The sequence below is a fragment of the Anolis carolinensis genome, chromosome 2 (genome assembly GCF_035594765.1).
Source record: "Anolis carolinensis isolate JA03-04 chromosome 2, rAnoCar3.1.pri, whole genome shotgun sequence".
In the NCBI taxonomy this organism is placed as follows: domain Eukaryota; kingdom Metazoa; phylum Chordata; class Lepidosauria; order Squamata; family Dactyloidae; genus Anolis; species Anolis carolinensis.
The window spans coordinates 112,684,705-112,710,372 of NC_085842.1; the positions used below are offsets into that span (position 1 = coordinate 112,684,705).

General features: G+C 38.4%; 1 protein-coding gene across 4 annotated transcripts in view; it reads right to left on the bottom strand.

Annotated features, from left to right (window-relative positions):
• The window catches only part of ppp2r2b (protein phosphatase 2 regulatory subunit Bbeta), a 283,974-nt gene that overhangs the window by 7,854 nt on the left and 250,452 nt on the right, over positions 1 to 25,668 (bottom strand). For all 4 annotated transcript variants that reach the window (XM_062970418.1, XM_003224096.4, XM_003224095.4 and 1 more), the window contains 3 exons: positions 17,087 to 17,251; positions 2,950 to 3,119; positions 1,452 to 1,543 (listed from right to left, as the gene is read on the bottom strand). In XM_062970418.1, the coding sequence (XP_062826488.1) occupies positions 1,452 to 1,543; positions 2,950 to 3,119; positions 17,087 to 17,251 (427 nt within the window). The remainder of the gene's footprint in view (positions 1 to 1,451; positions 1,544 to 2,949; positions 3,120 to 17,086; positions 17,252 to 25,668) is intronic.

Below are 25,668 nucleotides of genomic sequence, written 5' to 3' on the forward strand. Positions count from 1 at the left end.
ACAATTCAACCATAAATGTGAATTCTTCTTTGTGGAAAAATAAGACATCCCCTGAAAATAAGACCTAGTGTATCTTTGGGAGCAAAAATTAATATAAGACACTGTCTTATTTTCGGGGAAACAGGGTAATAATAATCTGCTAAGTCACTCACCAAGAGCTGGCCCTACCATTATGCATTATGAAATAGTCATCTCAAGTGATAGGTATCGGGAACCAGGTGTTGAAGGAGACAATTGTGTGTTACATAGATTGTGTGGTACTGTTTAAGCCACCTTGCTGCCTTCTAGCTTTAAAGTACATAGGCACAGGCTACAAGTTAGTTGCTTTCCGTTGTGCTTACTAGTATCTGATTAACAGTGATAACCCATCAGGAAGGACCTGAATAAACACCATCCTGGATGAGATTAGGGCACTTTTATGTGACTGAAAGACTGAGAGAACTGTCTTTGGAAGATCTGTATAAGAACATTACTGGATGGAATGGTTGGGTGAAGTACATTTCAGCCTACACTTAGACATCACATGCGGACTGTGTCAATATCTATGCTGACTGCTATTTAAGAAGAACATGGAACAATATGACTGGCACAGAATCAGTAGTGCCTGGTTGTCCCCCAGCTCAACTCCCTCGAAAAGAAAATAACTTCACGTAAAGATGCTTCCTGTTGCACTTGCTATGTTGGTGTTTTAGTCCAATGGTTCTTAAGCTTTGGTCCTCTAAATACTTTGGATTTCAAATCCTAGAAGATCTGACTAGCATGTACAGTTCTAAAAGATGAAGTCCAAGGCTGTGAACCTGTCGGCTTGGTTTACGTTTGCCAGTGCAGGCAGTTCTAGAAGCAGGTACAAAATGGGTGGAGGTAGTGCTATGGCAGGTGAAAATGGCAATGAAATCTGTCTCTGTCATCAGAGAACTTTGTACCTCTGGACTCCAAGCTGATGAGGCAGCAGAGAAGATCTCTTTGGTAAAGAAGACAGCTTCCTTTCCTCTCTGTCTCCCCATCCTCACTCTCACCTTGCTGATGTGCCAGACTGTTATATCAAAAATATTCTAGAGTAGTGATTCCCAAACTCTGGTTCTCCAAGTGTTTTGGACCTCAGCTCCCAGAAGCCTCTGCTGTTTTGGCCAATGATCAAGGATACTGGGAGCTGAAGTTCAAAACACCTGGAAGACAGATACAGAATATGTGGATGACCAGCAGTTGAAAACCATTGTTCTAAGCCATTAGAAGAGCTCTCAGTTGGATCTGTGATACAGTTTCTGATATTTGTGTTTCCCTTTCCTCTAGTAAACAGATTTTAGGTTTCATTCAGCTTCATGTTTAAATGCAACAAAATCAACACAACATCACATAAAGCAAAAGAAATAAGACATAGGATGTGTAAATATTTCTGGAAATCACAAACTGAAAGGAAAATCTTTCATATAACCATTAATGGTGCTCCTCACCTGTCAGACCCATTCCACACACATTCAAATTTATCAAAAATACAGTCGTTCTCATAGAGGGAACACAACTTGCTTCTTAGGTAATCATGAACCTAGAGAGAGAGAGAGAGAGAGAGAGAGAGAGAGAGAGAGAGAGAGAGAGAGAGAGAGAGAGAGGGAGGGGGGAGCAATTTTCAGTGAGAGTTGCTTATGTGTGCATATAACCCTTTTTAGATGGGGTAGAAGGAGCTATTCTCTATCCCATTCCACTTACCTCTAACAATAGTCAGGTTCTAGATCAGTGGTTCTCAACCTGTGGGTCCCCAGATGTTTTGGCCCTCAACTCCCAGAAATCTAACAGTTGGCAAACTGGCTGGAATTTCTGGGAGTTGTAGGCCAAAACACCTGGGGACCCAAAGTTGAGAACCACTGTTCTAGGGAGTGTTGTCACTGCTCATTAGTGGGAACTAATTACCCAAAGGATGGTAAAACATCTGGGCACCCCCTGGGCAACGTCCTTGCAGACAGCCAATTCTCTCACACCAGAAGCATGTGGGAAGGTAGGGAAAAGTTATTTGCATAATGAAGATGCAGCTGCTCTGGTCTCCCAGCGGTAGGAAAAGGAGGGCACCTCTTTTCTTCCTCCCTCCAAGCTGAGGCTATCTCTGGTAAGCAGCAGCCACCATCCCTGGCCTTTGGCAACTGCCAGTGTGGCAGAGGAAACAAAACTGTACTGGAATGCTTTTCTTTACCTGTTCATGTAGGATCTCAGTCAACATGTTAAAGCTTGATTTCAAAATCTATTGAATCAAAGCAGTGTTGTATGAAGTTCTCTGCAGGATAGCAACTTAAAGATTTAGCTTGGATGTGCTAATTGATTCAGCATTCATCCAAGAGCATGAATCATAAAAATTGCAACTACAATAATGGGGACAATCAGAGTTTTCTCCCACGAGTAAAATTTACCCTATTAGATAAGTGGTTGGAAAGATTAGAAAAGGACAAAAAACTTCCAGTGAGGTAAGGAATCTTATTTGGGTAACAAAGATTCACAGGAGGCAGAATCTTTTTGACCAAGATGCCACTTGAAACTGGGAGAGTGAAAAGTTTTGCCATTTACATCAAGGATTCAGGAGGGCAAAGGGGAAGGGATGCCAGCAAGGAGAGAGGAGGCCAGCTTGCAATAACATGAGGAAAGCAAGGGACAGAGTTGTACCTGTGTGCCAGGCTGCAGGCTTTGCACAGATTTTTCCAATCTATTGCTTAGAGATATTGAATGCATCCTTATACAAAGTCAGTAGATGCACTGCCTTAAACATCTGGTTAAGCCAGTTTAGATCACCAAGAATCTATTAACCCTATCCTGAAAACTTCAATTTTCAGTACCAAGCATGAGGGAGTTAACTGACTCTCGCCTAAGAAAAAGGCATGTCTCCCACTTCAAAGTATATATGTGACCTTTATGCCATTCATCCCGTTGAATATTCACAGCATGGCAATAATCCTGAGCAGGAAGTACCTGGTATGTCTCAATAGGTCTGTTCTCCATGTTAAGGTCCCAAACCTTGACAGTGAGATAGTCCCTGGTCATGATGAATCTCCCACTGTGACTGAACTTAACATCAGAAATTGAAGAGATGATCTCAGAAAAAAATGATCTGTTACTTGGGTCTTCGGGCTCTTCAAAAACTGTAACACACAAAAAGACAATTGTCATATAACATAGTCAGGGCAGAAATGATTAAGGTTTAAACCAAGTATCTATTTTTAACATGTTGAGCTAGTTGGTATGGAAATATTAAATAGCAAATTGTGACATTTAAGACAGTATTTCTATATAATATAATAGCTCTCTTTTCGTGAAAAGGAACAGAATGTAAGAGCTGCAGGCACAATGGGAAAAAATGAAAATAGGTCTGCAGTCCTATATATAATTAAAGTAAAGGTAAAGGTTTCCCCTGACGTTAAGCCCAGTCATGTCTGACTCTGGGGGTTGGTGCTCATCTCCATTTCTAAGCCGAAGAGCCGCCGTTGTCCATAGACATCTCCAGGTCATGTGGCTGGCATGACTGCATGGAGCGCTGTTACCTTCCCGCTGGAGCGGTACCTATTGATCTACTCACATTTGCATGTTTTCGAACTGCTAGGTTGGAAGGAGCTGGGGCTAACAGCGGGCGCTCATTCTACTCCCGGGATTTGAACCTGGGACCTTTCGGGAGTAAATCTCAGTGAAAACAATGGCTCCTATATCTCTGTAAACACACACCAAAATATGATACAAGTTCCACTAAAACCAATGCAATGTGCATATTTAAATTTTAAAGTCTCATTAGTTTAAATCTGACTAGGAAACCAATTAGAAATATCTGGAGATTTGGGATCAGATTTTTCAGTCTCTCAAAAACAGTTACACAGCAATGTGTATGTTTGTGTATTTTGTGTGCATGCACAAATGTGTGTGTGATTAAAATGGTATTCAAGGTTTAAACATTTTCTCCATATTGCTTACATTAACAAAGTTATCATGGAGACCTTAATATTCATCTGAAAAGTGACCTAAAACATTTTGAGATGTTTCAATTCATTTCATTGGTATGTTTCCAATCATAACATGCTTGGAATAGACGGGCTGAAATCAATATAGTCATGATTGAATTCTATCCTCTATGATCTGAAATTGTCTTGAGTTGCCAGAGGACTCTGATGCAATTCTGGGGTACAAATCTATTTTCATAATGGTAATGACAGTAAAATAAATAAAAGTCTCCTGAAAATTTAACATTTGAGTAATTTCTAATATTTCTAAAATTTCAGGAGAAGGAAAAGACCCTAAAATTTGTTTCATTTGTTATTGAACAAAATCTACACTTAATCCCCCCTCCCAAATGTCCTTAGTTTTATGTAAAATACATATTTAAAAACCAAATACGAGTTTTTGGTGGTTTTTATTGTGTTATTTCCTGATTTTCTCCCATTTGGTGTCATAGAAATGTCAACCTCTATGAAGGTTTCTGGTTCCTCTTGTACATTTACAAAATGTATGTTCTGCTTTTAGGATAGAGAGGTCATATCATGGTGATTGGACATTGCCAGCTGATTCAGTATGATTCTGGTAAGATATGCAAATCTCACTCAGCCTTGGAAAGAAATCACCATTCATTTAAACAAGAGCCATAGTACCATCAAAGAGTGGAACAAGAAAAACTTGTATTAACTCTGACAGCAGTTTAGGAAACTAAAAGCTTTATGAGCCAATCAATACATTGATCTAGCCATTGGCAGTCAATACAGAATAGCTACAGCAATCTTGTTTGCTTTATGTGGAAGTAAATCAGGATGTGAATTGCCCATGAAAACAGATTAATGAAGCACTGCAAATAAGACCCTGTTGTTAATTATTTTTCAAAAATCCACTAAATGGACACATGACTTTGTCTGAATACCTTATAAAAAACAAATGGGTATAAATGTTACTATATATCACAGTAAAGCTTGAGAAATGAATTTTCTATTGACTTCGTACTCTTTATATGTGACAGCTGGTCAAATGGAGTTTTTAAACCACACGCGCGCACACACACAAACATCCTTTTGGTTCATACATAAATTCTTCTGCATCCACTGCATGTTGTTACCCTCATGGAATCAGAGAGTTGGAAGAGGTTTCATAGACCATCAAGTCCAACTCCTTGATCAATGCAGGATTCACCTGCATTGTGGATAATTTAAACTGAATTCCTCTTTCCCCTCCTTAATTGGGATTCATGATTAGGATGCATCTAACACAAATTTGTAAAATGCAAAGATAAAGCATACAAGATAAAGCAACAAGGAAAACTGGCAGACTTTAACGTTCCTAGCAAGTTGCACAGAAAGTGCCTTAAGTAGACTTGGAAAAGTGATTGTTGACTGCAACTCTTAGAATGATGCCCAGCCAACATGGCTGGAGATTCTTGAAGATGCAGTCCTGAAAAGTAACTTTCTGTGCTTTGGCAGGAGTGCTGTATGGTTGCTCTTAGAAAGGGAATGACCTATAAAACAAATATATAGGCATCAACAACAACAACAACAAAAATCCCCACAACAGAACACTGAAATTGGGAGTCAAAATACCTGCTTGACAAACTGAGAAAATCCAGTTAAAGCAAAATTTATTTTATCTGCACAAACATTTGGTTAGCCTCATTATCCTGTATATACTGAATGTTGAGCTATGAATTCCTAATTTTTTGATACTGTATGCGTAAGAGAAAGAGGGGGCAAAAAAAAAAATCTGAAGTGCCAAGATAAATGATCTCTCAACAAATCTGAAATGGCATTCCTCACAGCAGTCTCCAGCTTGCGGTCCTTTAGCTGCCAGCGGGAAATCTGATGACTTGCAGGTTTTTGAAGAAAAAAAATAAAAACATCAACAGCAGAAAAAAAACCTACAAGATCTGAGGTGGCTTGTGCAAAGCCTCTAACTTTCATGGGAGCATGTTGGGCTGTAATAATTATAGGCTCAGGCACACCAGGGGGCCGGATTTGGGAGGAATTTTTAATAGTAGCATCATTTCTGTGAGTTCTGTTAGGTGTGAGATGGAGCCAAATTTGGCAGCACAAAAGTGACATGCAGAGACACAAGGCTGATGTTAAAGGAACAATAAAATCTACAACCACCACCAAAATGTCAAAACTGAAATCACAGGAGAAATTTAGTGGCAGCCCATCTTCAATGTGGATGATTTCCTGGGGTTTGACGTGTTGGGGTGGTGGTAATCTTTCCACTGTTCTATTTTCTTGATCTAAATCTCCCACAAAGCTGCTATTATCCATAAAGCTGGTATTAGCTTCACAGTAATAAATTATATAAGTATCCACCTATCTTTCAAACATATTAAATGTACACAGAATATATGCTCACACACTTATATATATATCATTCTTTTTATGCATGCATGTAATGCAAATTAGAACAAAAATCAGGTAAAACAAAGGGGTACTTCCATGTAGGACACAGGATCATATGCCAAGTGAATGTAAGATTCAAGTGATAGGCCCATTCTTTGTAACTGGTCTCACTTGCCACAAAGTCATTTTTCACCCTGCTCAGACAGTCTGGATGAGGATTACTTGTACAGACAGTAGGATTTAGAACTGGGCTTCAATTTAGACTTCGTTGAATTGAGCCTACTTATGAACTCTGTTGCAAAGCCCCCTCTTCACAATGTTTACTCAAGATCATGTTAAAACAATCCCTGCTTTGTGCTTTGTTCTTCAAGTGGAAGAGATAAAATAGCCTCCTTCCCATTTTCTGTCTTCATGATTTGCAATTACTATCAATGCAAAGTGAAAATTGGAAACAGAAACCTGCAAACTGTCTTGTTATCAAAGACCAGATGGTACTCCTTTACTCAAACACATACATATATTTTAAAAATATATTGGAGACTTAAGGGTGCCATGACAACTGGTGCTGAGGAAGCTTTACTTCCCATCATCACCTATTAATGGTCTGTTCTAATCAGCAGAAGGAGGCAGGCATCAGTCCAAAATTGAGACAGCAAGTTTGGGTCCCAATAAAAATAGCTATTGAATAGTAGGGATATTGTCTGCACAGTATGTTATTACTCGAGTAAATTCCAAAATAGCAATATAAGGACGTAAGAGACATGCTGAATAAGATCATGGGCCTAACGGGTCTTCACAGAAGAGTAAACCAAGTGCTTATATATTTTTTAATAAAATCATCTTTGGTTGTTGTATGTCTTTCGGGCTGTGTGGCCATGTTCCAGAAGCATGGAAAGCCCGAAAGACATACAACAACCCTGTGATCCCGGCCATGAAAGCCTTCGACAACACAAAATCATCTTTATTTTGAATTTTATATATAAATATAATTAAAATAGGGTGGTGGGGAAAGTAATAGGGATAGAGGGGGTGAGGTTGTCGGGATAAGGTTAGGGTGACTGGAAGGGGATTGGGGGCGAAAGGGGTTAGGAAAGTTGGGTAGGGTTGAAGCGTCCGAGTCCACTTCAGTGGGTGTTATTCTATTTCATGATTCCTTTCACTTATTTCTCCATTTATTTCTTTTCCGGTTCCCAATTTGATAATTTCCTCTTATTTTGAGGTTGGCAAGGTTTATTTCTCTCCAATCATATATATTTCTTCTTCCCTTTGGCTTATACTCTGATTTTCCTTGAATTTAAATATTTTTCTAATTTACTCCAATCAGTTTCTGTTATGGTTGAGCCTTCGGGCTCTGGTAATAGAAGAAGGGGTCATAACACTCCTCGAGAGTCAGACTCTTTCGAGGAGCGTGAAAGAAAACGGCTCCGGGATTTGTTTACAGACCCGACAGATGAGGACTCATTTGAGGGTTTTTCTGAGGGTTTGGAGGATCAGATGGCCAGCTCGGAGGAGGACGACATGGAATGGACTCGTGTGAGGGAGGATTTGGGTGTTGGGGAAACAGGCAATGAAAGCATGGGAGGTGATTGGCGGGTTGCAGGATCAGACCCATGGACTGGCTGGAGGGATGGAGCGGGATCCACAGCTGGGGATGCTGTGGGGCGTAGTCATAGGTGCTTAAGCTCTGATGAGGATGATGATGTTGGGGCACCTGGAATTGGGATGGCAGCTGACAGCGATGATGAGCTTGAACTGGGATAAATTGGGGTTTGGGACCAATGTCTAATTGCGTTGGGCAAGGTAATCTGGACGGACGCTTGGGCTTTTGTTGGGGAACTTCCTGAAGACGGGTGTGATTCGTTACTGGATACGTAAGTTTACCAAGGACACTGGGCATCGACGGCGGGAGGAACTGTGCGGGGTTTTTCTCTGTGCAACTTGTGTTTAATCTCGATAGCTTGGACCTCCGTCGTCTTTTTGACGGGCAATATCTACTCGCACTGGATTGACGCTGGACTGACTGACTTCGATTCCGGATTATCCCTTCTGCTGGCTATCGGTGAGACCTTTGGATTTCTAGACGACTACGCTTGGCTATTGACCTCTGGACCGGATTGGGACCCTGCTGACTGCCGTTACCCTGACTGCTGTGCCTGGACCTGGATATCGTTGGCCGCTGAACCTTAAACTGAATCCTGACTACGACCACGCTTTTCGTTCGCTGCAGGAAGGAATAAACAAGCCTGGTTTATTCTCCTGCTGTTTCTGAGTAGCAGAGAGGAATCTGCTACCAGTCTGTTGTTTACATTCTGACTCCTGTTGATCCTCTTTTGTTTGCATTGTTTGCCAGGCTGAAGTAAGCACTTTTGATTTAATCCGGATTATACTTCTGTTTAACCCAGTTTATCCCTTTGAACCGTTTTAGCTCAAACTGAGCTGTTTTTTGTTACTTATCACACTGAAGTCAAGTGTTTGCCCTGTTCTTTGTTTCCTACGGGCGTTTTTAGTTCTGTAACCTCAATAAACTGAGTTTTGTTTTACTCGCTGGCGTTCTGTCTGTGACAGTTTCTATCCTTGGTTTTCCCTGTTACTTTGCAATTAAAAATGTAAATCTACCCATGTTTTTTATTTCTGTTACCTTAATTAGCCATTCCTCTAATGAAGGGATAACCATCTCGGAGTTTTATCATATATTCTGTTTTTATATTTGTTCCATGTCTTAATTAAAACGGACCTTAAAAAATGATTACCATTTTTTTTTTCACTTTTTGTTTTCTCATACCACAGGTATGCATGCCAGCCGGCATGTAGATCAAAACCTTATAAATTTCATACTTTTTTATTTTTTAAATGAATCCAGTCTTTTATCCAAGTTAAATTAGCTGCCTCATAGTATGTCTTTAGGTCCGGCAATGCAAATCCTCCCCATTTTTTGTCATCAATTAAATTCTTCAATTTTACTCAGGGTTTTCTCCCTAATCAGATGAATTTACTTAGGTCCTTATTCCATTCATTGAAGCTTCTTTGAGTTCTAAGAATTGGTAGACACTGGAACAGGAATAGCATTTTCGGTAGAATACACATTTTGATGGCCGATATTCTCCCCCATAATCTTCTTGCCAGCCATCTCCCAGGCCTGTTAGCATTTTCAAAATGAGTTTGTTTCAAGTACCTCAGTTGATTTGCTCTTAATTTTAATTCTATATGTTTTCTGTTTTTCTGTCTTATTTCAAGTTCCTTTCTTAATTTAATATCTTTTGGATTGCTTTTTAGTTTCTTTTCAGTGTCTTCTAGTCTAGTTATCGCTTCCTTTAGTTGTTCTTGCTTTAGTCTTTTTCTTCTTGCTCCTTGCTGGATAAAGTGGCCTCTCATGGTTGCTTTGCTCGCGTCCCAAATTATTTGGAGTGGGATTTCCTGATTATCATTAATTTCAAAATATTCTTTAAGGATTTTTCTATTTCTTTCTATGTCTTTTTTTCTTATCAAATTCCCATCTAGTCTCCATCTCCAAATTTTCTTAGTGTAATTTATTTTTAGTTCTAGGGGACAATGGTCTGTGTCGAGTCTTGGTAATATATTTACTTCTTTGACTTTATTAACCAGTGAATTGAGATCCAAAACATATCTAGCCTCACCCAGCTTTTATGTCTGACCGAGTAGAAGGTGTAATCTTTTTCTTCTTCATGTAGTACGCGCCAAATGTCCTGTAAATTAAATCCATCTTTTAAATTTCTCAAAGTTTTAGGTAGGGTTTCTTTATTTTTCCTTCTTCCTTTAACTTCACTTTTGTCTTTGGAGCTATCTAATATTCCATTAAAATCTACCATCAAAATAATACTATCATATTCTTTATCTGTAATTAATTTTTTCAGACTTTTAGCAAATTTTGATTTAGAATCATTTGGAGCATAAATGTTACAGAGTAAAATTTTTGAATTGTCCAGGTCCATTGAAATCCCCAAGATCCTTCCCTCCATATCCTTGAAGACTAATTGTGCTTGGTATTTAGCTTTTATATATGTTACCACCCCTCTTTTCTTTTTTATATCCAAGGAATAAAAGGTCTGTCCCAGGCTTTTCTGTGTTAAGAGCATTGCATGAGATTGTGAGATATGTGTTTCTTGAAAAGAAATAATATCGTAATTCAACGTTTAAATTCTGTTATATATTCTATTTCGTTTATTTTGTGAATTTAGTCCATTATCGTTGTTGTAATATATTTTAAGTTGTCTTTTCATGGTCTTTCTTCTTAATAATAATAATAAACTTTATTTTTATATCCCGCCCCATCTCCCTGAAGGGACTCGGGGCGGCTCACAACAGGGACAAGCCCGAACAACAACAACATATTTAACATAAACTTAAAACATTCCAACAATACACAAAATAAAATAATGGACAAATACATTAAAATCCAAGCAGATAAAATCAGAGTAATTAAAAGCAACCCAGTGGGGACAGGTTTCATAAAGTGCTGTATCATGGAAATAAGTAGCAGTGATAAAGTGCCATATGCTTTCAAAACAGAAAGAAGTATTCTTATAACAGCTCTTTTGGGCCTGTTCATTTAAACGCGCTCTGGAACAACCATGTTTTCAATTCCTGACGGAAAATGGGCAGAGAAGGAGCTAACCTGATCTCCTTGCTTCTCGTTCATTCTCAGTTTGTCCCTCTTCTTCGAATTCTACTTCTTCTTCGTTTTCCTCATCACTCGTCTCATCAAATGTTTGTTGTTCTGTCTCACCCACTGAGGGGATAGTAAGTGTGGCAGTTGCGGGCTTTTGTTTATATTGGTTTTTCTTTTTCTTATTTTTTCTAGCCGTTTGTTCTGTCTGGTCACTTAGGTCCTGTTCGTCAAGCTCTTTTTTCAATTTTTTTAATAAAATGCCTTTGCTTTGTCCTCCGATGTAATCCAGAATTTCTGTTCTCTGTAGGTCGTCATAAGGCTTTCCAGTTTTTCCCAGTGAAATCTAATATTGTTATTCTTTAGTTCTTCTACCAGAAACATAGATTTTCTTCTTCTTTTAATAGTTTCGTTGGGAAATTCTTTCAGGATAGCTATTTTCCTTTCCTTATATATTGTTGGTTTGATGCTGTTAATTCTAAGAATTTCATCCCTGAAAATCTTTTTTGTAAAATTTACAATCACATCTCTGGAAGTTTTATTTCTTTTGGCATAATTTGTGTTAATTCTGTATACCCGGTCGGTCTTATCATCAGCTTCTTCTGGACATTGTAGGAGGTTTGATATAATTTCAATCATTATTTTCCTTATGTTCTCTCTCGTGTCTTCCCACACATTTCTGAATCTCAATTGATACTCCAGATCTTTGTTTTCTCTCCATTCTTGTTTTTCTTCCACTCTTGCACTTTTGAGTTCCAGAGTTTTTACTTCTTTTTGAAGTTTCTCCTGTGCTTTTTAAAGTTCTTTTTGTATCATTCTTCAAATCTTTCAATCTTGGTTTATTGCATTTATATCCTGTCTCATGTCTCTTAGTTCTTCTTTGGTTTCTCTCTTAAAATCTAGCATCTGCTCTTGGGCTATTTTTTGATAAGCATCCTGTTTCTCTTGCATTTTCTGCAATTCTTTTAATATTGTTTCCATCATGTCTGCGTATCTTCGGAAATAGAGGAGCCCTTTATATTCTTTAGGTTCCCTCTCACTTCTTAATTTGTAAGCCATCTTCTTCCTTTTAGAGGATTTATTTATCCTCAACCGGCTTCCTTCTTTCTCTAGATCTTTATTTTTCCCATCCAATTTAACTTGTATTTTTCTTTTTTGCGATTTATTAGTAAAAATTATTTCTTCAATCTTAGATATTGAAAGATATATTAGATCAATCTCTTTATTCAAAAGTTAAGTTGCGTCAGGATTTAAGATATTGTAGAATACAATTTCAAGCTGAGAAAATAATAATTTCAGAAGGGGGTAGGGGTAACAAAAAGATTTTGGATTAACTGTATTACTTTAAAGGTGTATGTTTTGGCTTCTTATTTTCCTATCACTTTTACTTCTTGCCCCCTCCTTCCTTTGTTTCTGTATTCTCCTTGTTCTTTGCTCGCTACAGCTTCTTTGGCTTTCTATCCGATCTATTTGCTGCCTTTTCCCCTCTTTGATCTCTATGTAGCCCCTAATTTAGGTGTTTTCTGGTTCCAGTTCAGCTATATTACAGGTACTTTTTTGCCCCTTTAGTCCTAGCTGGTTATGTTCTATCTATGTGGACAGTCTATGCTTTTGTACTTCTATATTCCCTGGGGTTTCTCTGCTCTCATGGGGGTCTCGCAAGATCACTCCAACATCTTCCGGGATCCAAAGATCTCTCCTGTCTTCTCGCTGTTTGTGCGAGGTTTCGGCGTCTTGCCTTTCCTCTTGCGTGTTCTCGTGCGCTCTCGCTGGCTCTGCGTCACTCTGGAACCTGGGCATGCAACGGCCTTCAGCTTGGGCTCCCTCCCATCTTCTCCCACGCAGCGACCAAGTTGTCCCCAACAACCAGAAGTGGCCAGCTACGGGTCTCTTATCAACAGTATCGGCAGCTTCAAGGTCAGTCGCTTTATGTCGCCATTTCTTCTTTCTTTAATTCCCCGTTTGCATGACTATCTGAGAGGACTCTTACATCTTCCCTCTCTCTTTCTTTTGGTTATCTCAGTTATTAGGTTGGTTTGATCAGAAGGAGGGGAGAGGAAAGGTAGCCAATTCCTTTTAAATTATTGATATTGATATTATTTGATATCTTTAATTTTTTTTTGTCCGTGCCTTCAGGGCAATCCGGACTGATTAGAGTTGCTTGAGAAATAATATATGAAAAGAGCTCATACCAATGAAGTTAGATCCCTCTCTTGTTGTTTCTCTTGTCTTATCTTGATTTAAAATGTGTGCAGACAGAGATTGTGCCGAGACTCCGTCACAGTTTGCCTTGATGCGACTCGCCTTACCCTGTGGCACCCCTTTCCCAGACCTTTTTAGGGACACCCCCCCCCCTTGGTGAAGGGGCCCCTGCTTCTTAAGGGCGGTTCAGTAGTGGAGCTAGCAAAGAACCCTGCTCTCCGCCATCAGGCACACACCAGAAGTCCAACCAAGTGCTTATAGAAGTCCATCAGCAGGACATGGGTGGAGCTACATCATCCCATTCATGCTTCCTAGCAACTGGTCTATGGAGCATATTGTTTCTGATACTTCTTCAAATACACCCATTGTTGGCTCACAGCTATATTTATCCAATTATTGGACAAGACATTTTTTAAATTGAGCTAACAAATGTTAGAAAGCAGTATGCAAGCACTTGTGTCCTTCATTAGGCGGATTAAAATTGAAGATATGTAGCTTCTCTCTTTTACATGAAAGGTGCACGAACTCTCACTTAGCATGTTGAATCTTAACATGCTAACTTGTGAGAACAAGTAAAGATTTTCATATCTAGGCTGATTTGGGACCTGTTTTGGGAAGCGGAGGAATTGCTATTCCAGTTCTAAAATGAAGGAGATCCTAGTCCTACCTGTAACAGTAAAAAGAGTAAATAGTTCTCTCTTCTTCAGTCTTCCAAAACTGTCCCATAAGCCTATATAGTCTTATAAGCACACAGTTCAATTGCTTTTAAAAGCTATATATTCTATTCCTATTTATTTTATAACCAGAGCTTTGTCTTCTTGTTGTGTTTATGGCCTCATCATAAAGGCACAAAGTCTTGTCCTTCGCAGTCTTTCAGGAAGTGTATGACAAGGACGGGCATCTCAGAGAAATATAGCTAATCCTTCTCCTAAAATGACATTTCATTCTCCATATGTATAGGCATGGCTGACAATTTTCCCCATAATGGGGACAAAACCTGGCAATTTTCCTGCAGTGCAAAAGAGATGGCAATTTTTCATTTCAGATAGGTGGTAAGCAGCAATCCCCTCTCATCCCAAGAAATTGCACTATGAACTTCCAAAAATGCTATGAACCTGCCAAAGAAAGTAAACAATAAAGCCCTAGCATTCGAAGACACAAGAGAGGGCTCAAGGTAGAATCGGAAGGATTATGAATTGAATCTCAGGATGGTGGGGAGGGAAGAACTGGACTTTTTCCAGCAATTTAATTCCTGTAACAAATGTATCTGGGGATGTGACCTTGATGCTAAAGTACAAGAATCTTGGCTACATTTTCCCCCATCACTCCTCTGCAGCAACCACCTGCCAAGAATAAAAATAGTTCTAAAAAGAGTGACTTCTTTCTAGGAGGAACTGCATGTAAGTCTGAACAGCATGGGACAGGCAAGGCTGAGCAATGGAGTTGCTTCCAGGTCGATGAGTGGGTTAAGTGTGCCCACTATTTTATGTTGTTGAACCTCCCATCAAATCTACAAAGGCACAGGGAGCTTCAGTTAACACTACCACACAGTATGTTGCACCCATATCCACCTGCTTCATTTTATAAAAACTGGAGTGGGATGTGCTAAACTACCACCTGTATTTTCATTAAATGCAAATCCTTATCAAATATTTCCTCTGAATAAATTCTAGGCCGGAGTTTCTTCTTTTTATTTGAATCCTGATGAACAGTCTCCATTCTGACTCGTATGTCTGCTGGACCGCAATTGACTGAGGGCCAATGCTTCTGAAGGATAGGGAAAAATCAATATGAGACGTCAAGGGAGAGGTCAAATTGAACATGTTTTCACAATTGGCTTGTATGCACTCTAAAGGACACTGCAGCAGCAGCAGAACAAAGGAACAAACCAAGCCAAGGTCTTTCAGTGATGAAAAGTGCAGGAAATTAATCTGGCTTGCTTCTTAATACTCATAGTATGAACCCAGACTGGGCTCTGGTGGGATACAATAACCAGCACTGGAAGGAAGGAAATTCAATGAACTCCAATGCTAGTTATCAGGATGTAATCATATGCTTGGAATAATCAAATAATTGGCCTTTATGACATTTTCCACTAACTGGAAGAGATAAGACTGAAGGGTCATTTTTGTAACCTGTCTATTAGGGGTTAAGGGATTGATCTGCTCATTCAATGTAAACGACTGCAGCGTTTTTTATGATGGAAGCTGTTATTTTCAATGGAAACATTACCTATAGAATTAAAAACTCTCTAGACAAACTTCTTTCATATCTCATTCACACCAGAACAAAATATGAATAAAAAATAAACAGAAAATGAGAATCTTTAGGAGACTGCTTTCCATCAGTTTCAACAGTTCTGAAACCATTTTGAAAGTATGTTTGCATATTCCACTTGAGCAAACAAAAATAAGATCATATAATGGAGATGACCATCCAAAGAAAAAGAAAAAAGTTCAGTCACAAGGAAAAGAAAACTGAATTTGCAGAGATGAACTATACTTTGCAAGAACAATTTAAATCATGGGTCAAATTTACTTAGATTGTTATTCAACTCCTGAAGTAATTATCTGCATTAAAGTCAATCTGGCTTCATTCACCCATGTAGATAAAAAAGCAAAAGGCAATGCAACAGGTGTATGTGAACTATCCAGATTCAATATATTATCCTGTTACCTAATTATAGAAAATTACTGTACTTACAGAGAGACATTTCCAGTTCACCAAATTTTACTGAAATTATTTTTCATGTAAGAGACAAATCTCAATGTATAGGTGAATTGAAAAGGGGGGTAAGTGGTTTTATCTAGTGTTCAGCATATGGTGAAAGCAAGTACATGATTCTGTAACAGACTTCTGGCAGCTTTTGTGCCAGTGTGTTAAAAGATTGGGACATTGTTAGCTAGATGAGTCATGAAGCTGTTGCAAACAAAATCGCATCACCATATGCTGCACTGTTGTTGTTTGTACCCTCAATAATGTTTTCAATTTATAGCTATTTGAAGGCAAACCTCTCATAGGTTTATCTCAGTGAGATCTGTTCAGAGGGGGGTTGCCATTGCCTTCCATTGAGGGCGAAAAAGTGTGACCAATCCATGGTCACTCAATAGATTTCTATGGTCCAGGAGGAATTCAAATACTGGTCTCCCAGCATCCTAGTCCAACTCTCACATTGGCTCTGAACTCTGAATGGTTCCAATGAAACTTTCTTTTAACAGCCAAATTGAATCATGTGAACAAGCCTTCAAGTATTTTACACAATTCTTTTTTTTTCTTACAGAAAGCATTACTAGAAGTATAATTTAGTAATACTGACCTTTGGTACAAATTTTGCATGTGAAAATATAGCTGAGTTCAAAGTTAATATTACAAAGTAATTTTATCCACTTTTGCCTGGATAAAATGGAACCACTTATAACTACTGCACATTTCTCTTTCAACACAATAGAAAGTAATGAGGTGGCCAGATTTCCTATGCATTAAAGCAAGTATCTGTTAATGCTTGTGGCAGTCTTCCTCCTTGTACATCCAGGGATTTGAACCACCTACTTTGAACTTTCATTCTGACATGAAACAACCCCTAGAAGCTATGAGAGAATGCAGTAATCCCGATATTAAAGAATGGTCTTGGTATTGCTTGCTCCAGCAGAAAGATAGGGTTTGCTTGTACAGCTAGAATGACAGACTAGGTAAATGTACAGGTATTCAGTATGTTAATTAGGAAAATGAAAGGGTGTTTTACTATTCGCTAATACCAAGCACGAGTGGAAAGAAGATATTTTGTATTAACCTCCTGCTGGTATACATTGTACCAGGAAAACATTAGAAAATTGATCATGGAGGATGCATTTCCTTCTTCCCTTTGCATAGTAATAAAGCGCCTATCATACAAAATTTCATAAAATCTATTTCATTCATTCCTCCTCTAATGAATACTCACATTTGGAGTGCCGGTCACATAGGGCGGAGGCTCGCATGTCACACAGTCTTATTGTCCCCTTGCTGCTGCTGTAGACAAAGGTGTTGCAATGGTGCGGATGAAACTCTGCAGCGGTTATCACTTCTGTCAGCTCCTCCATGTTTGCTGGTTTTATATCTACAATATCTGGCACAAGTGAATTAAGGCAAAGCAAACAGTACAGAGCAGATTTTTCTCAATACTATGATCCAGTCTAGAATAGGAGAGAAGACTGTCCAATCTGGATCCCTGGCATGACATACCCACTCGGTGAGTAATGTTCTGCAGATACTATTTCTTAGGACCTTAGACTACTCCATGAGTATATGAGGAAGATCTGAAATCTAGCATGTTTTAATCAGCCTTCATAAGCTAGTTAGTTATTTCAACCTGGCTTAAGTTCTCTACTCACACTTTCCCAGATATCCTTTCAACTCCATGTTAGAAAAGATGATATATGGAAATAATTCTGGTGCCCCTCACCTAAATATTGTATAAGAGTCATTTTACACATGTCTGCATTTCATTATAGGAAGACTTTAAAATAAGTTGTGATGGGCATAACAGAAATGAAGATTTAAATGCAACACCCTTGGCTGCACATCTCACGCATGACCTTGTGCCCTTTTCCTAACCTGGAGAAAGAAATGTATTTTCCACCACAGCCCAATTCCTCAGAAACTGTTTCCAAAGCTATTCTTTGGAACTCAGAGACCGCATCCCCTTGTACGAGCCTGCCTGGGCCCTGAGATCTTCAGGAGAGGACCCTTCTGTGGTCCCACCTCCATCTCAAGCTCAGTTGGTGGGAACAAGAGAGTGGGCCTTCTTGGTGGTTGCCCTCAACTCTGGAACTCCCTGCCCAAGGCAGCCAGAATGGCCCCCTCATTGTTGTTCTTCTGGCAGCAGGCTAAAACCTATTTATTCAGACAGGCTTTTAAATATGATGGTTTTTAAGAACAACTCAGGGTGTGCTGTGGTTTTAAACACTGAATATGTTTTAATGGATTTTAACTGTTATTTTAAATACTGTTTATATTTAGTTCTGTTTTAATATTTACATATTTGTATATTTTAAATTGTATGTTAATGCTTTTATTCTAAGCCTCTTTGAGTCTCCTCCAAGAGAGATGAAGCAAGGTATTATTATTATTATTATTATTATTATTATTATTATTATTATTATTATTATTAATATAATCCCAGATTTCATACATGTGCTCAGTTAACGCAAACTCTATCAGCCCCCCCCCCCCGGCTCCATGCATGTTTTGTTCATAATCAGGACAGCAAGAGGAGAATAAAAAGGAAGGAGGGGTTCTGCCCTTTCAGTGTTGAGTACATGAAGTGGACAGAGATTTCAACTTGACAGTGAGCTGTCATTCTATCACATTAATTAACACAGAGTACATGAAGCACACTTTGTTCAAAATGTGGACAAAGCACAATTTCTTCTAGTCGAAGGAGCTTTCAGCTGCCGTATCACACATACAATTTAGCCTCTATCAATAGGAGTGCCTCATGCACCCCCTTGCTTCATCATACAGTGGTGATGATGGATGTTGCTTCACAAGCGCTTTCCTTTATCTGCTTAGGCATTGACTCAGAATTACTCCTAACTCATTAGTCAACTAGGTTGCCCCCTAGCCAATGGCTGGCCAACATACAATAGATTTTTCTATTTTAGAAAACAAAATCAATGGATAACACCAGGGGAAATAATCTGAAGAAATAAACAAACCAATCAAACAAGATGAAAGGCAGAGGAATACCACTTAAAATGCCAGTCATTTTCACTTATGAAAATGAGAAGTTATTTGCTCCTGCTTTTTCTCCTTTGTTCCTTGCATCAGGCCAGATATGGCTTACTTTAAATTTTCTGCTAGTACAACCCATGATGGTCAAAATTTCCATAGATACTCAGTAAAATTACATTCTGGTAACTGTGCAGCTCCATTGTAAGGATGTCAAGGAAGCCCAAACACCAGTATCCTAACATTTTTGAAACACTATGTATGGACAGCATATGGCAACTATTATCATAGTGTCTATAGTTTTACTCATCTCAACACCCCCCCCCCCTACACACACACACACACAAAATCATGTGTATTAGAAATCTCAGTTTTCTATCATAGACTCAAAGATTGGAAGAGACGACAAGGACCTTCCAGACCCTTCTATGAATATACATTGTAGACTTCTAAGATTAAAATCTCTTCATAGACATGTTGCATTCTGGACATGTCATTTTTGGTCAGTATCTTGTCATCTTAATTCATAGTTAGGTAGTATATTTACTAGGACAAATCAAAAAGATATAGAATAGTGAATTAACAATTGTCTGATGTTAGCCAAAACAAGGCAGAACAAGATAGGGCCTACTACACACCACACACTACATTCCCATGCTGGAAAGGTAATCTGAAGGGATCCCATGGGTCTTTGGCTATACATTCAACCAAGCACAACTAGTGCCTTTCCAAATTGATGCTTCTTATGCTAGCAATGAGAAAACACTAGGCAGCTATTCTATCCTCTTCTTCTTAAAGGGAATTCTGTAGCAAGGGAAATAAGACAGAAGTGATGAGAAAAAGAAAGAAAAACTGAAAATAGAAAATATCATCTTCTGAAGTACTACACCAGTGGTTCTCAACCTGTGGGTCCCCAAGTGTTTTGGCCTACAACTCCCAGAAATCCTAGCCAATTCACCAGCTGTTAAGGTTTGTGGGAGTTGAAGGCCAAAACATCTGGGGACCCATAGGTTTTTTTTTTCGTGTCAGGAGCAACCGGAGTTGCTTCTGGAGTGAGAGAATTGGCCGTCTGCAAGGACGTTGCCCAGGGGACGCCCGGATGTTTTGATGTTTTTACCATCCTTGTGGGAGGCTTCTCTCATGTCCCCGCATGGAGCTGGAGCTGATAGAGGGAGCTCATCCACACTCTCCCCAGGTGGGATTCGAACCTGGCAGCTTTCAGGTCAGCAACCCAACCTTCAAGTCACTTAGTCCACTACGCCATCTGGGGGCTCCTACCCACAGGTTAAGAACTACTGTACTACACACAGGGCCATAGTCAGAAAAAATGGGGGACAACAACTTTTTTTTAGTGAATCATGAAGAGTAGTTCCATAACGCAAAATAATTTAGAAATCAGGCTCCATAGATAAACTTCAGTGGACACTCAAGACAGATAAACTTCAGTGGACACTCATAGGGATTTGGTTAAGCAGTTAAAATTCATGAGTAAACCAGTTTTTTTTTAAACCTGAAAATTTTCAGAGTGGGTTGAACCCCCCCCCCCCCCTTTGGCTACAGCCCTGACTACACACACAAAATTAAGTGACTGGCCTAGGGCAATGGTATGGTGAAAGTCTAATATCAAAGTTTTCTTAGACTTCCCTTTTGGATTTTGTTGCTCAATGTGAAAAGCACAGTGGGCAGATCTGTGGTCCCCTACACACACACACACACACACACACACACACACACACACACACATTTCTACATGTTCTTGAAGAAATCAAAACAGTCTTTCTTTTCACAGATTAAAAAAAGTTTTAAAATGGATTTCAGATCTATTTCAACCTTTGTGATTTCAATATTGTCCCACACTCTTCTTGGCATATCATTTTATCATTGTCTGCCTTATTAAAAGTTATGGAGAACAAGAAGGCTCACTCACTATTTGGGCATTTTGGCTGATCTCTTGAAAGCTATTGTTGTACAGAAGATTTTAAATTTAGTAAATGGCAAAATAGTTAAGTGTATCTATAGAAGTAATACTTATCACTGTGTGTCAAGTACTTTGTGCTGCACTTATTCCTAGAGGCTGCATGAATCTGTTAAAACCAGAATTTGATGGAACATGTCTATCTAAAAACACACACAACTCTGAATAATATTTTGTGTTTGACAGATCTTTTGGGACAGAAATAAAGTTGAAATGTCTGATTTTGCTGCTCCATTCAGTTCTCAAAAGAGTTTCAAACTTGACAGATGATCAAAAATATGGTTTGCCTTGACAGGCCAACAAATAGATTCTGTTTGTAAGTATTCCTTGGGTCCAAGTCAAATATTGAGAAGACGGGATATGGATGCACCATGGCTTTTCCATTATCAAAATGTCCCTGCATGTTGGTAGTTGAAATGAAGTTGAGTTAGAACAACACAGATCTAATTGTTCCTTCCCTGCAGCAAGCTTCCTGTCTTGAGAGAGCTTTAATTTAAATGGGACTGTTTAAGGCTTCCTTTTCAGTGGCCCTTTCTGTCCTCAAAAGAAGACCCTTTGCTAGTAAAGGCAGTTCGCTAATGTGTTAGGTAAATAATAATCATCATCATCATCATCATCATCATCATCATCATCATCATCATCATCATCATCATCTTTATTTATACCCCGCCACCATCTCCCCAACGGGGACTCGGGGCAGCTTACATGGGGCCATGCCCAGAACAATACAATATAACAAAATATAATAGAACAACAAATCATAGCACATTAAACAACACAATAAAAGAAAATATACACTACTATATTAGGTAAAGGTTTTCCCCTGACATTAAGTCTAGTCGTATTCGACTCTGGGGATTGGTGCTCATCTCCATTTCTAAGCCAAAAAGCCAGCGTTGTCAGTAGACACTTCCTAGGTCATGTGGCCAGCATGACCCAGGAGCACATTTGCATATTTTCAGTTGGAGCACATTTGCATGTTTTCAAACTGCTAGGTTGGCAGAAGCTGAGGTTAACAGCAGGAGCTCACTTCTCTCCCCGAATTCGTACTGCCAACCTTTTGGTCAGCAAGATCAGTAGCTCAGTGGTTTAATCCGCTGCGCCACCAGGTTCAATCCGCTCTGCCCTAATGTGAAAACACCTTTTTGAAAACAACAAATTTAACTATAAAATTGTTATCTTCTCATATGTAGTGAGTAATGCTTACTTGTTACTTTGATTGGACTAAAAAAAATCTTTGATGGCATGTGGAGTTTTTCCCACCAAATCTAGTGTCTTTTAAAGCTCTTGTAAGTACAGTAGAGTCTCACTTATCCAAGCTAAATGGGCCGGCAGAAACTTGGATAAGCGAATATCTTGGATAATAAGGAGGGATTAAGGAAAAGCCTATTAAACATCAAATTAGATTATGATTTTACAAATTAAGCACCAAAACATCATGTTATACAACAAATTTGATAGAAAAAGTAGTTCAATGCGCAGTAATGTTATGTTGTAATTACTGTATTTACAAATTTAGCACCAAAATATAACGATATATTGAAAACACTGACTACAAAAATGGCTTGGATTATCCAGAGGCTTGGATAAGCGAGGCTTGGATAAGTGAGACTCTACTGTATTTTCAAAGGAAACATATAATGTAAGCAGCCATTTAATGTGTTGCCCAACAAGTAAGAACAAGTTATCTTTTGAAAATGCAACAAATAAATGTTACAATTTTTTAAAATTAATAACATTCTAAGCTCTGGAAGCCTCTCTTGCACCCTGAACATACCCAATTTTGCCTTATTTTGAAAGCTACATAGTGTCCAGCCTGGTTGGTTTTTTAATGGAAGACACCAAGGAATATCAGTAGGCCCGGGAAAAGTTTGTACTTTAAACCCCAAATTGCTATTTTTGCCAATCACTGCTGACAATAACTGGGTTAGATAGAACAGTGATTCAATATAACACAATTTCCAAAGTTTCTTTAAGCCTTGGCCTAAGGTACACTGCTGGCCATGCCAGGAGGGGAGACACCCTTCACAACTACAACCTGCTGAAATGTGCCTCCCATCAGCCCTAGCCAACAAAGTCAATGATTAAGAGTTTATAGGCTTTGTAGTTTAACAACATATAAAATATTCTGCAACTTTGCTATATGATATAATGACATTGTTGCCAGAAACATGGTGCCATGAAAATTTACAGTATTCTTGCTCAAGATTCTAGGATGAAGTCGGGACAGCAGTGATCTATAAATCATCTCAACAGAGCAAATGCTTACACAATTTGTACCTAGAAATACCAGGTACTGTACTATACATCTCCTTATGTGGCACGTCTAAGGAGCAATAGTTAACAATCTCAGCTAAAGAGTTTCTCTTGTGCCTCTGACCAAACTACAAACCCCAGGATTCCACAGGATGCAGTCATGGCTATTAAAGTGGAATCATTGTGTTATAACTGTGCAATGTGAAAGGGTTCTTTTTAAAGGTCTCTTTATTAGAAGAACCCAGTAGTAATAATCATTCTATGATGTTGTTCTTTGTTTAATTTAAATTAGCAATATAAATGAAATCCCAAGAGCCTGGTAGTCCAAGATGATTTTTTAAATTTCAGAACATTTTATTGCTAAAATTGGGGAAGGTTTTGCACAGCGCAACCTAATGTTTTGTACAATGTTTTCTGCATTAAAACATTTTTGTTCAAAATTCCCTTTTTTGCGATTGCTGCTACAGACCGAAAAATGTGCTGCCTATTTTACTGTTGCACAAGGGTGAAAATTTTTACAGCTAAGCAGGATTGGGCCTGGATAGTGCTTGGAAAGGAGACCACCAGGAAATGTCAGGAAGGAAATGGCAAACCACCTCTGATTGTTTCTTAGTTAAGTAAACCCTAAGAAATGTTGACAGGTGAGTTGAAAACATGCACTTTACTTTTTACTTTATAATAGCAGTCTTATTGTTCTCAGTCAAGAAGAAGGACATCCCAAGACCTCATATCATTCCAGTTACTCCAGAGACATCTGAAGTTCAATGTTCCACAGAGATATTGAAGGAGTTCCTCCTACCCTTCCGTTTTTCACAGCTCCAGCAAAATTGACTGTCTATAAGAACTTCTAGCAGCATTATTTTGACTAAATCTGCACATCTCAGGAGGATGGTGCACACAAAGAACAAAAATGTAAAAAGCAGGGTAATGAACGACACTGAGCTAAATTGCCAAAATGTTATACAGTGATTATTTTCAAAAGAGATTGTGATAAGACTCAGGTTTTATGGAAATATGTTTTGGGTATTCTGAAATTCAAGATAAAAATAAATAGAGACAATAACATAACGTATTATTTCAAATAGATACCAACTATAACAGGAAATCTAGCTGGAATGTTCTTTAAACAATGTCTCACATAAATATTTGTGTCTACACTAATTAATTAAATGATACTCTGTGCTACTTCACTGACTTTAGGTGAGCAGATAAAATAATAGTATAGTACATGGAGATAAAAATCTGCTTTTACACTACATTATATACTTAGTTCAGTCAAGATAAAACATGATGATTTTGTTTCTCCTCTCTCAAGTCAAAATTGAACCACTAAAAATAGTCCAAGCTACATGACATAAGTAACTTCTAGTATTAATCACTTTGGGGCATGGGGAACTGAGGTTTTTGTTTTCAGGTATTAATTCCTAATGATCACAATTCAAGGAATAATGCTAAGATTCAGGACATCATCAACATGGTAGGATTTTTCAGCTAGCCTGACCATTTAGAGAGCAAAAGCTCTGAATAGAGCAGATGATCTTTTGATGATTGGCTCTGTTGGTAGTGCTTTCAGATGGCAGCCAGTGGTGTCAAGCAGTTTTAGATTTCACACTATGGCAAACCCAGCATGCGATGATTCTCTTGGCTTTGTGAGACCTTATTTTGGACAAAGGCAGTAGGGTGGGAGAGAAAAGCACAGAGGTTTTCTTTACTCCATAAGGAAAACAAATTAAGTTCCTGCTGTTAACAAGAGTGAACGGGAGGGTGGGAGCATCCCAATCCTGGAGGGATTACTGATGAAATGTAGCTGTGTGAAACATACTTTTCTTAATGTTATATGATGGGGGAATTGAATTGTTGACTCTAATTCTCTTCTCATCTTCCCACAAATGAAAACTCTGTTTCGGAGAGATAAGGTTTCAAATTCATTTGGGCATGTCCCCTGTGGAAGACCAAATGAACAAGTGACTTTACACATGATAGACCAGATTTCTTAATTGATAAATTGCAAATTAACAAATCATTGCATCTGAATGGTATCCACATTGAAGTTCTTATATAACTTAGATTACTTAGAAAACTTTGTAAATTGTTTCTAAGATTGCCTTTGGTACTTGAGGACTGGAAACCAGCCAATGTAACACCATTTTCAAAAAACTGAATCTAGTAAATTACAGGCCAGTTGGTTTACCATCTGTTTCAGATAAATTGATGGAAATTCTGATACATACATAAAATCAGAATCTCCATATATATATAGAAGTATCAAATATATATATATATATTTGATACTCCATATATATATAGAAGTATCAAATATATATATATATATATATATATATATATATATATATATATTTGATATATTCTTGTATATCAAAATACTATTGCAAAAAAAGGGGCAGCATGATAACTACAAAAGCAAGTCCTGTCTAACAAATTAAACTTTCTTGCTGCTTTTAGCTTCCATTTCATGATTCAACTCTTTTTTGGAAAAGGGAATGGGAGTATAGTATGAGGATAAGCTTTTTAGAGCTGCTCAGGAATTTCAACCAATGATGGAAAAGTTATCACTAAAAAGT